Genomic DNA, 12765 nt, shown 5'->3' on the forward strand with positions numbered 1-12765 from the left:
AAACCCAATAGTAACCCAACGAGAAAAAATAATTTAATAGTAACATATACAAACCTCAATTTATTCGTAAAACCCTAAACCCTCTGTGTCTGTGACACTGTCACTTGAGTCTCAGCCATGGGTTTCTTCGACCTGAACATACCGTACCTCGATTCTTCACAATCCAACAAAACCACGCGCACAAAGCTCGTAGTCAAAGCCATGGAGCTGGGCTACACTGGGATCGCTTACAACCGTACGATCAAAGGCGTGATGTCCGATCACGACCGTTGCTCCATCTCTCCCCTCACTCTCTCCTCTCTCCTCAACCTCGTACCTTCTCTCTCTCTCTCCGTCAACCTCCACCGCGATCTCCTCGGCGTCCCACGCGCCACCCCTTTCCGCCAGTACACGCGACTCACTGTTGTCGCCGAAAACCACTCCCAGAGCTTGGCTCTCAACTCCGGTAACCCTGTTTTGAAAACCTACGACTTGGTCGCTGTCAAGCCCTTGGACCAGACCGTGTTCGATGATGCTTGTGATAAATCCGAGGTGAGTTCCTTCGTGGTTTCCTAAAGTTTTGATTTGTGTTTTGTTTTGAGGTTTGGTTTTAATGTTTGTGTTGTTTTTTTTAGGTAGATATAATTGCGATTGATTTTTCGGAGAGGTTGCCTTTTCGATTGAAGCAGGCTAAGGTTAAAGCTGCCATTGAGGTTTGTTTGTTTGTTCTTCAATGATTTGAATTTTCGTTTTCTCTGTTTATTGGTTTTGTTCATAAGTAATTTTTGTGGGCTTTTTGGATTTCCAGCGTGGAGTTTATTTTGAGATCACGTATTCGGATCTTATCGTGGATGTACAAACAAGGAGGCAAATGATATCCAATGCTAAGGTGAGAATTGCTAAATTTCTCTGTTGATAATTTGGTGGGACATTTTGTTTGGGCTTAAATGTGGAGTTGGTTCCTAATGTTTAGTGCATGACCGAGTTTAGTCTCTGAAGTTCAAAGTTTTAACCTTCAGTCCCGATACCAAACTAAAAACTCACGTGTCATCACTATGTAGGGGCTAAAAGTGATCACTTTAAGCTTATTAGAGACTAAGATTGATCAGTTTAATTTTATTGGGACTAGAATCGATTACTTTAAGATTTATAAGGACTAAAAGCGATTACTTTAAGTTTTGTAGGGACTAAAATCAGTTACTTTAAGTTTTGTAGGGACTAAAAGCAATCACTTTAAGTATGTTAGTGACTTGAAGCAATCACTTTAAGTTTGTTAGGATTAGAAACGGTCACTGTAAACTTCAAGAACTAAAATCATTCATAAGTTGAAGTTTAGGGACAATGGTGTAGTTTGGCCTTTTGTATATCTCATTGTTATTTGATGCATAATAAGTTTCTCATCATTGGAGAGAGAGACAGAGAGAGTTACCATAGTACATGGGAATTCATTTTGTATATCTCCTTCTTAGACAATACTTGATTTCTGCAAAGGACCACCCCATACGTTCTTCCTAACTTTTGTGTTTCATATTTGATTGCCTTTGAGGAAAACTTGGTGGCCCCTCACATTGTTATGGCACTCATTTTCCATTTTGGGAACATAGAAATCTTAATTGCTTTCTTCACTCTTTGCAAGTAGACCTTGTTTTCATCTCTTTCAATAATAAGAGTTTTGTATTTCCAAAATTTTTATGTTAGTTTTCATATTTATTTTACACAAAAATGTTAAAGTAAGAGCATCTGTCTCAAAAAGAGAAGTTTTTTAATATTTGTTATTGAACTAGTTTGGCATGTTTCTGATTAGGTGCCATAGTGTGTGTTATTCTTGGATGATGATGATGCATGTGTGTGCGTTTTACAATAAAATTTGAGTTATTGATATGTGGGTGTACAGTAGCTTTGAAGAAAAACGTTATGGTTGAACACATATAGATAAATTCACAGCTAGGCATGATATGTTATATTATGAAGAGTATGATTTGCAAAGCGCAAAGAAACATATAATTCTTGCTTAGATTTAGAAAAGTAATAGCATTAGGCTGAAGGTCCTCAAATATAACTTCATTTCTATGAGTCCATAGTGCGCAAAGGGTGGCTACAAAAGTGTTCATGATTTGGATAGTGTCTTATTTGACCCTAGAAATTTTCTCCAATTAGCTGGTGATCCAAGAGCAGATCAAAGGAGATTCAAGGAACTCGGTAGGCAGAATGAAATCTGAGCCAAACCATGCTGCCTTGGCCACTTCACAGCCAAGGAAAAGATGATCAATGAACTCTTCATCTTTCAAGCATATGGATATAACTATATGCCTCTTTGCCAATTCACGTAACTGGAAGTCTATTAATTAAGACTTAGAGTTTCCTAATGAAAATAATTAATTTGAAGGGAAGCTTAAATTTCCAGAGCAAGTGCCAAATACAGTTACTCTCTCCATTCATAAGCTGGTTTGTGGCAGCATATGAATTGCAGCCGTTATGACATTGCCAATATGCTTTCTTCACTTCAAAAGATCCTGACTTGTAGTGTGGCCCAAATTAATCTATCAGGATTTCCAATCTTAGAAATGGTTAAACTAAGAATCTTTTTAGCCACCGCCTGACCTGAGGTGCATAAAGCCTTCTGATCAAAGCTGAATTACACCTGGCCAAATATTGGTCTATCAGATTGCTTGCCCTTGAAATATTGATTGGGCCAGATCTAGTAGCTTGTGGCTTAAAGTTTGGCCAATAATGGTTATTTGGAATAGGTTTCCCATATCCAATTTGTTATATCGCATCTAGTTCCTACATGACAGAATACTCCTCCATGCCCACAAGGCATTATAAAGCAGCTTGCAATTAAAGGGAGAAGAGTGTTTTATATATTTTTGTGCCAAGATATAGCAAGCAGAGAGGGTAGGATTTTGAACCACAGGACAGATCTAGTAGCTTGAGGCTTTGTCTTTCCTTTTATATGCAGTTAAGACATGTCTGGTATTTTGATGGACTTTTATGTTTTGTAGCAAATGATGCAATAGCTTCCAAAGTCAATACCTTGTAAATTAATCATGTTGGAAAATCCTTCATGATTTTATAGGTTCCAAGGCCTGTGGATGAGTTCCTAAGATCTAAATGTACCTTTTTTTCTTTTATAAACATTATGTGTTGATTTATTCTTGTATCTAAGTTATTGATGGATCTGCCAATTGATTAAGTTGGACTACTGGTCATATTTTCAGTTGCTGGTGGATTGGACTCGAGGAAAAAATCTCATTTTCTCAAGTGCTGCCCCTTCTGTAAATGAACTTAGAGGGCCGTATGATGTTGCAAATTTGTCATCATTGCTTGGGCTCTCTATGGAACGAGCTAAAGCAGCTATTTCCAAAAATTGTAGGTATGAACGCTTTTTGAAACCTCACAGCATTCAGTGACACTTAGATGATGTTGATAAATGTCAGAAAATCTTTTCACCAATGTTTGCAGGACTCTTATAGCCAATGCTTTAAGGAAAAAACAATTTTTCAAGGATGCAATCAGAGTCGAAGCAATACCTTCAGGTGCACAATTAGATTTCAACAAAACTTTGGCTAGCGATTGGTTTAAATGGGATCCCATCTCTAGTGGTGAAGGTGACTTGCCATTAGAGGACATGGTGAAGTCTTTTTCTGCCTCCAGTAAAGTATCAAAAACCATTAAAGCCATTGATTTTGCTTCAGTTATTGACAGCATGCCATCACATGGTTTTCAAGTGAAGCCTTTGATGTCTCAGACTGAGGCTGTGCCCCAACCTCCAGATAATGGAACAATCTCTTTATCTGCTCCTGAAATAGTTGAGGTACCTGCCACAGCTAGTGGACAACCTGAGCAGCTTGGCAGTCTTGATCTTCCAAAATCAGATCAAAATTTAGCGTATGATACTCCATTAATACATCAAGCCTCTGGCTGTGAAAATTCTCAAAACTTATACCCACCAGATGATACTGCAAAAGGTTTGACAAACTCTGAGGAAATTAAAACCCCTACAACCACCAACAAAGTAGAAAAGGATAATACAAATGGGTCAGATGTTAATCTTCCCTTGGATGTAGCAGAAAAGCAAGATTTGAAATTACAAAAATGTTTCTCTAGTTGTGAATCACAGATTGCTCTACCAAATGAAAATGTAATATTTCATGCATTGACTCATGACTTGGAGTTAGATGTTCCTTGTGATGTTGATGCTAAACGAGAAATTTTGACACTGTCGGAGGATGTTGGTCTTCCTGCTACTACAAATGAAGAGCCTAAGAGTACAAAAATTTTGGATGAAGTATTAGGTATTTCAATGGAGGTAGATACGACAAATCAAGAAAATACATGTTTGGCCTTAAATGATCCGCCTTTGCCAGAGCATTTTTTGGAGGGAGAACAATTTAGGGAGCCAGGGAATGAGGTGGCTATTCTTGCTGATCCCATTCCAATTCCAGAGTCTCAAATTGAGATGACAATTGTAGATGATTCCTCAGTTGCAAATCATGAGTCAACAGAGGTCACAATGGAAGAGCAAAGGCATGGAGAAGCGGATGCCTGTGTTCATGGCCCAACCAGCAGTCAATCTATATCTGGTAAAACTTTTAATTAGTGTTTAGTATTGACCACATACCACCCATATTTATGCTTAGTTTTGCATTATGATAATTTTATGAATAGCAAACATATTTAAACCATGCCATTCTTAAATTTAATCCGTTCTGAACTATTTTCTTTCGTTCTTTTTCTTTTAAACAAAACTCTAGAAGCATCTATTCTTTGGTTATTAATCTGCTAGCATGGCCATGGACAGTGATGATATTGTGAACTAGTTTGTAAAAATTTCTTGTATATTGTGACAGCTGTGAATTCTTGGCGTAACATTTTGAAAGAATTTTACTGAAGACTGTCATGGGCTGTCATTGCTGTTCTTAGATTTATTTCAGACTGCCTTATAATTTAACTTTTAATTCTACCAACTTTGAAGCTTGTATTAGGCTTTTTAACTCACAGGTAGTAGATCCATTTTTAAAGAATGAGACTTGTGTGCACAGCTACAATTTGGCATGAAATTGTGATTGTATTGTAAGCTGTACTGGTCTTGTTTCTTTAAGTTTTTCATGTCTTTTAATTTTTCTTTTTTTTTGCTCATAGGATGTCACTGCCAAGAGCCTTATAAGCTTAGTTACATTGTCTGGTCTCCTTTGTAAGGAGAATCAGGATTCGAATCCCCACTTCCCCCACTTGTTGTAAAAATTGAATTATCAAAAATTTTGTAGATTGTCATGGTCCTTGGTTGATTGACTGAGTCTCATTATTGGGGTTTCTTGATGCTTGTATAAAATGCGCAATCTAGCTCTCTTTCAGTACTTTTTTTTGGGGTTTGTAATCTAGCCATACTAATACTTTACTGATGAACTCTTACTGAATGCAGGGAAATCAAGGCCAAGACAGAGAATATCTCACCGAGCAGCTTTATTTCCTTTCAAGCGTTTGTTGACTCCTGTAACTTTCAAGAAAAGAACTAAGAAAATGAAAAGCAGGGTTCAGATGCTGTAACTGTGCAATGATTTTTTTATTTCTCTAATTATAATTGTTGATCGGCAGGCATGTGTAAAATAGTTGAGTGTTGTTTAGCACCAATGTTTTCTAGCCATAATTCTTAACCATTCATGCTAATGTTGGTAAATTCTGTCAACAACTTTTTATTGATATCCAATTTTTGATACTGGAAACAATTTGGGCATGATTAGAAAGAAGATGAAAGTAGTGAAATTTCTCCAAAATCTGCCATTGTTCTGGATTCAGTTAATACTCAAAGTTGTTTTGTGTATCACTTTGCACTCTACCGTTAGTTGGGATGTTAACTTGAATGAAAAAGCATGTCATGTGTGACTCACGTGCCCTCTACGTACGTGGCACCACATGAAAAGACCGAATTACTTGTAATAACATGTAATTTTAAGAGTTAATTCTCCTAAAAAGGAGGAAATTTTACAATGATCTATGCTGCTGCTTTTAAAATTTAAATGGCATAAGAAGCATTTGTGGGAGTCTTGGCAGTTTTTTTTTATTCTTTTTAAATGTCATTTGGGAAATACCTAGGTTTGAAGTTTCAACACATTTTTTTTTTTTAATTATGAACTCTTACTGAATGCAGGGAAATCAAGGCCAAGACAGAGAATATCTCACCGAGCAGCTTTATTTCCTTTCAAGCGTTTGTTGACTCCTGTAACTTTCAAGAAAAGAACTAAGAAAATGAAAAGCAGGGTTCAGATGCTGTAACTGTGCAATGATTTTTTTATTTCTCTAATTATAATTGTTGATCGGCAGGCATGTGTAAAATAGTTGAGTGTTGTTTAGCACCAATGTTTTCTAGCCATAATTCTTAACCATTCATGCTAATGTTGGTAAATTCTGTCAACTTTTTATTGATATCCAATTTTTGATACTGGAAACAATTTTGGGCATGATTAGAAAGAAGATGAAAGTAGTGAAATTTCTCCAAAATCTGCCATTGTTCTGGATTCAGTTAATACTCAAAGTCGTTTTGTGTATCACTTTGCACTCTACCGTTAGTTGGGCTGTTAACTTGAATGAAAAAGCATGTCATGTGTGACTCACGTGACCTCTACATACGTGGCACCACATGAAAAGACCGAATTACTTGTAATGACATGTAATTTTAAGAGTTAATTCTCCTAAAAAGGAGGAAATTTTACAATGATCTATGCTGCTTCTTTTAAAATTTAAATGGCATAAGAAGCATTTGTGGGAGTCTTGGCAGTTTTTTTTATTCTTTTTAAATGTCATTTGGGAAATACCTAGGTTTGAAGTTTCAACACACTTTTTTTTTTTTTTTAATACAAGATAGAAATTCTACTCTATTCTAATATAAGTGTATATGTGTGGGAAGTTCTCTCCTGCAGACTTGAACCCTAATCTTTGCCCCTCACACCCCACACCTCACAAGCTCTTAATATTTATAGAGTGACCATCACACCAAAGGTGTGCAGTGTTAAGTTTCAACACACTTTGAAGCAATGTTTTTTTTGCCGCACTTTGTGATTTAATTTTATGACAAAATTTATGTACAGTATTTTAGATATTGTTCTTTAGGTTTCCTTCTTAAAATTCTGTCACGTAGCTACTTAACTAAAAAATACACTTTCATCCTATGAGAAAAAAAAAACCACATGATAGAATTTTAAAAAAATAATCTAAGGAATAACACCTTAATACTATACTTAAGTCTTGCCTTTAATTCCACAGTTGAGATTACATGCATGCGAATCAAATATTCTTGGGCCTAAAAAGCCGCTTTTTTGTTGGGCCATTTGGGAGGTACTGTTCCTTTCAATACAAAAGTCGCTTTTTTTTCTGACCAAAAAAAGTGTTTCTAAATTTTGTTGTCTATAATAGGCAAGAATGATTTGTTTAGCCCATGCCTGTGGCTGTGATATAAATGAGGTTTCAGATGGGTGTGCCCACTCTTCTGTGATCTTTAGGCTTTTGAAATGAGTAATTGGCATTAGAAAAAATCACACTTCCAGATTGCAAATGCTGAGGAATTCACAAATGTTTAAACAACATTATATGTATTTTCACATATTTTTTTACCCACACATATTTTCAAAAAATACAAACAACATTATTAGAATAATTTTACCAAATCGCCCTAAGTTTTTGGCTCCAAAATTATCTGTGTATTTGAATTCTTTACTCATTTGAACCCACCAAAAAAAGAAATACAGTGTAAACTTGCATATTGCTTAAAATAAATGAAACAGAAAAATAAATTAGCTATTAAATGTTGAGAAACTTCGCACGCAGCATGAGGCACTGTAAGCAAAAGCTATAAGAAATGCTGGGGACCGTGGGGCACTTGAGAGTTTTAGGTATAATTAATTGAATCACATGTTTGTCTAAAGTAACATAATGAATGACACCCACCCATTCCATCTTTTATATTTCCCATCATGTAAAAAAGTAAAGAGTGACCCAGGGCTTTTAATTTCTGATGACCCTACTGCACTAATGAACTCTTACTGAATGCAGGGAAATCAAGGCCAAGACAGAGAATATCTCACCGAGCAGCTTTATTTCCTTTCAAGCGTTTGTTGACTCCTGTAACTTTCAAGAAAAGAACTAAGAAAATGAAAAGCAGGGTTCAGATGCTGTAACTGTGCAATGATTTTTTTATTTCTCTAATTATAATTGTTGATCGGCAGGCATGTGTAAAATAGTTGAGTGTTGTTTAGCACCAATGTTTTCTAGCCATAATTCTTAACCATTCATGCTAATGTTGGTAAATTCTGTCAACAACTTTTTATTGATATCCAATTTTTGATACTGGAAACAATTTGGGCATGATTAGAAAGAAGATGAAAGTAGTGAAATTTCTCCAAAATCTGCCATTGTTCTGGATTCAGTTAATACTCAAAGTTGTTTTGTGTATCACTTTGCACTCTACCGTTAGTTGGGATGTTAACTTGAATGAAAAAGCATGTCATGTGTGACTCACGTGCCCTCTACGTACGTGGCACCACATGAAAAGACCGAATTACTTGTAATAACATGTAATTTTAAGAGTTAATTCTCCTAAAAAGGAGGAAATTTTACAATGATCTATGCTGCTGCTTTTAAAATTTAAATGGCATAAGAAGCATTTGTGGGAGTCTTGGCAGTTTTTTTTTATTCTTTTTAAATGTCATTTGGGAAATACCTAGGTTTGAAGTTTCAACACATTTTTTTTTTTTAATTTTTTAATACAAGATAGAAATTTTACTCTATTTTAATATAAGTGTATATGTGTGCGAAGTTCTCTCCTGCAGACTTGAACCCTGATCCTTGCCCCTCAAACTCCACACCTCATAAGCTCTTAATATTTATAGAGTGACCATCGCACCAAAAGTATGCAGTGTTAAGTTTCAACACACTTTGAAGCAATGTTTTTTTTGCCGCACTTTGTGATTTAATTTTATGACAAAATTTATGTACAGATCTTAGATATTGTTCTTTAGGTTTCCTTTTTAAAATTCTGTCACGTGGCTACTTAACTAAAATATACACTTTCATCCTATGAGAAAAAAAAAAGCCACATGATAGAATTTAAAAAAAATAATCTAAAGAATAACACTTTAGTACTATACTTAAGTCTTGCCTTTAATTCCATGGATGAGATTACATGCATGCGAATCAAATATTCTTGGGCCTAAAATGCCGCTTTTTTGTTGGACCATTTGGGAGGTACTGTTCCTTTCAATACAAAAGTCGCTTTTTTTTTCTGACCAAAAAAAGTGTTTCTAAATTTTGTTGTCTATAACAGGCAAGAATGATTTGTTTGGCCCATGCCTGTGGCTGTGATATAAATGAGGTTTCAGATGGGTGTGCCCACTCTTCTGTGATCTTTAGGCTTTTGAAATGAGTAATTGGCATTAGAAAAAATCACACTTCCAGATTGCAAATGCTGAGGAATTCACAAATGTTTAAACAACATTATATGTATTTTCACATAATTTTTTTACTCACACATATTTTCAAAAAATACAAACAACATTATTAGAATAATGTTACCAAACGGCCCTGAGTTTTTGGCTCCAAAATTATCTGTGTATTTGAATTCTTTACTCATTTGAACCCACCAAAAAAAGAAATACAGTGTAAACTTGCATATTGCTCAAAATAAATGAAATAGAAAAATAAATTAGGTATTAAATGTTGAGAAACTTCGTACGCAGCATGAGGCACTGTAAGCAAAAGCTATAAGAAATGCTGGGGACCGTGGGGCACTTGAGAGTTTTAGGTATAATTAATTGAATCACATGTTTGTCTAAAGTAACATAATGAATGACACCCACCCATTCCATCTTTTATATTTCCCATCATGTAAAAAAGTAAAGAGTGACCCAGGGCTTTTAATTTCTGATGACCCTACTGCACTACTTAATGAGTGAGACTCTGAGAGAGAGACACACAGAGCAATTACAAATGTAATGAAACAGAAAAATTGTGCAATTCTTAATCGTAACATGTTTTCTACGTTGTAGTAAATATGCGCATGATTATTATAGTTTGAACTATAAATACCTATTTGATTTGCTCTTTTATTCAATATTTATAGTGGGTCAATCAAACTACAAAATTATATAGTGTTATAAGCCCCTCCAAACACATCCTGTGCATGCTCAGAAAATGGAAAAGAAAGTTAAAGACAATCACTTGATTCGTTGCAAGTTAGCAAAGATTTAGAGTTATTTGTGGGAAGTTAATGAATAAAAATCTAGCAGAGTGTAAGAGATTAATATATTATTTTTGCTTTCTAAATTTTAGTGTGTGTTTGGCATTAGCTTAAAAAATCAGTTTTTTTTACTATTCAGCTTATTTTTACAATTATTTATAGGTTTTATTGCACTTTTTGGTATTATTTATGAGTCTCACCGTACTATTTCAGCTACCTTCTATCTTTATCTACAGTATTTTCAGCTAAAAAGTTTTTTATTTGAACTCAGCTAGTAAGCAAAATAGGAGAGTAAGTAATCCAAGGATCTTGGCAAAATTAGGTGAATTTCAAATAGAAAAAAATATGTATTATATAAGTATTATAGCGAACTATTTTTTTTTTCTTTTTTAAGAATTATAGAGAACTACATTTTATGACAAAAATTTATGGCTTAGTCAATGGCCTTTCGAGTCTTCGACCTCCATCATTGTCGATGAAAAATGTATGGAATTCTATCACTTAACCTTCATTTTGCAACCAAATAAAAAAATAATAATAATTTCTTCTAGTTATAACTTATATGAACTATACGACAAAAGAGTTTATATATATATATTAAATATTCTTCTTTTAGTATAATTAAGATTTTATTTTATAATTTAATAATTACAAGGGGAATAAGGATTTAAGTAGTGGATGTCAAGAAAATATTAAAAGGTGTCACCCAAGCGAACTACAAGTCTCTTGCCAATATGAGTCTGGAATTCAATCTCATGTATCTTGTATCTTTTCTTGATAAAATACTGATATGAGTTGTATAAATTAACATATGACAAATTTTGAAACTAACCAAAATTTTGAAACTAATTCTTGATTATTATGTTCATGATCTAACTTTATTGATCAAGTTCAATGTACTAACTATACCTGATTGACAGTTATTTGCATTCTTCCATCCTTAACTCACGTGTTTATGTTTTATTATGAAGAAAACTAAACTCAACCCGATCTACCTAGCTTTAGTCAACACCAAACCAAAACCTAGTGGGATCAGCTAAACCCCTAAAATACAACATGGCACGCAAGACAACTTGACAAAAACTCTGAAAGTTGCGGTCGAAAGTCTCCAATATATGCATTATTTGCATTGTTGTTACTATGCAAGGGAATTCTTAGACCACATATCTCTTGAAAGTGATTCCCATTTATGACAAACTCACAAAGACTTGTTTGGTAAAGATTGGTAATAACTCGGTTTGGCTTTCGTCTAATGCACAACATAGACACAACACGTGTATCAAACTCGATCGTATATTGTCTAGTACATAGAAGTCGTGGACAAAGGTTCAAAAAAAAAAAAAAAAGTCTTGGACAAAAATCTTGCATACNTAGATGGAATAACTCGGTTTGGCTTTCGTCTAATGCACAACATAGACACAACACGTGTATCAAACTCGATCGTATATTGTCTAGTACATAGAAGTCGTGGACAAAGTTAAAAAAAAAAAAAAAAAGTCTTGGACAAAAATCTTGCATACAAAATAAAGATTCTAATGTGATAAAAAATAAAAAAAAAAAATAAAAATCTTTTTGTATTTCTATTCCTCCAATTGCCATCTACTGCATGTTTCTCACTTTTGGATCAACCAATTGTCAGTTAGGAAATTAATCGAGAATAGACATAAAAGTTTAAAAGTTGTAATCTCACTTTCGGTTTCACTTTCACATAACTAATAACATTAATTTTGTATATTAAATGTTGTTCTAGAAATTGGATAAACTCAATGATTTGTGGCTTCCTTGTTCTTCAGTCTTTCTTTCTTTTCTCCCAATTAAAGCAACTTGTTTAAATTATGAGCCTTTTGGTCATGTTGACTTTTGCGTTAAAATCATGTCCTCCTCTTTCTCTAATTCTGGGTCCACCTTATCAGATTATATGGGTGTGAACCAAATTTAGATTAGGTATAAATGAAAAAAAAAAAAAAAACAAAAGAAAAAAGAAAGAAAGTAAAAGTATAAAACAAATTACGTATAGAAACAATTTTAGAAATCAATCAATCAAGTTTTTGATCCCTCAAGTTTGACATGAAGAAAGAAACCAAGGGCCCGAAATATGGACACGTTAACATTGATCACAAAAAGGACTTCTTACAATACAGCTACATGTGTAAGAATTTAATGAATACAGACAAACAATAAAAGTAAAATGTTAGGTTTAAGCATGTGTACTCTAAACATCACGAGCAAAACTGAACATTATTACAACCCATAGTACATGCAAGTCTTCATCTGTTTATAAAAAAAAAAAAGGATTTAGGGTTTTTTTTTTTGGTTGACAAATGTGGGTGTCGGTGTATGCAGTTCTTCTGTTTTATACTCACTAGATTATTACAAGAAAAAATTTCATAAGAGTGGCTTTAAGATACTAAATGCAAGATGTTTCGAGCTCAGGATTTTATTAATATTACGAGGCTCTAGAAATTACTAAGCCAGCCTCTTGGGATTAAGATTTAGGTTTCTATATCTCTAATGTAACATTAGGTGTTAACAAAAACTTAATTAGTCTTAAACTTAGA

At 34.2% G+C, this 12765-nt stretch overlaps 1 protein-coding gene across 1 annotated transcript; it reads left to right on the top strand.

Annotated features, from left to right (window-relative positions):
- On the top strand, positions 1–5801 carry LOC111988185 (protein GAMETOPHYTE DEFECTIVE 1). The gene is made up of 6 exons (XM_065760650.1): positions 1–531; positions 615–692; positions 788–868; positions 3198–3352; positions 3442–4562; positions 5402–5801. The coding sequence occupies exons 1-6, from the start codon at positions 118–120 to the stop codon at positions 5524–5526; spliced, it is 1974 nt and encodes a 657-aa protein (XP_065616722.1). The 5' UTR covers positions 1–117; the 3' UTR covers positions 5527–5801.
- The last annotated feature ends 6964 nt before the right edge of the window (positions 5802–12765 follow it).

Source organism: Quercus suber, unplaced genomic scaffold (assembly GCF_002906115.3).
Source record: "Quercus suber isolate HL8 unplaced genomic scaffold, Cork oak 2.0 scaffold_376, whole genome shotgun sequence".
Taxonomy (NCBI): domain Eukaryota; kingdom Viridiplantae; phylum Streptophyta; class Magnoliopsida; order Fagales; family Fagaceae; genus Quercus; species Quercus suber.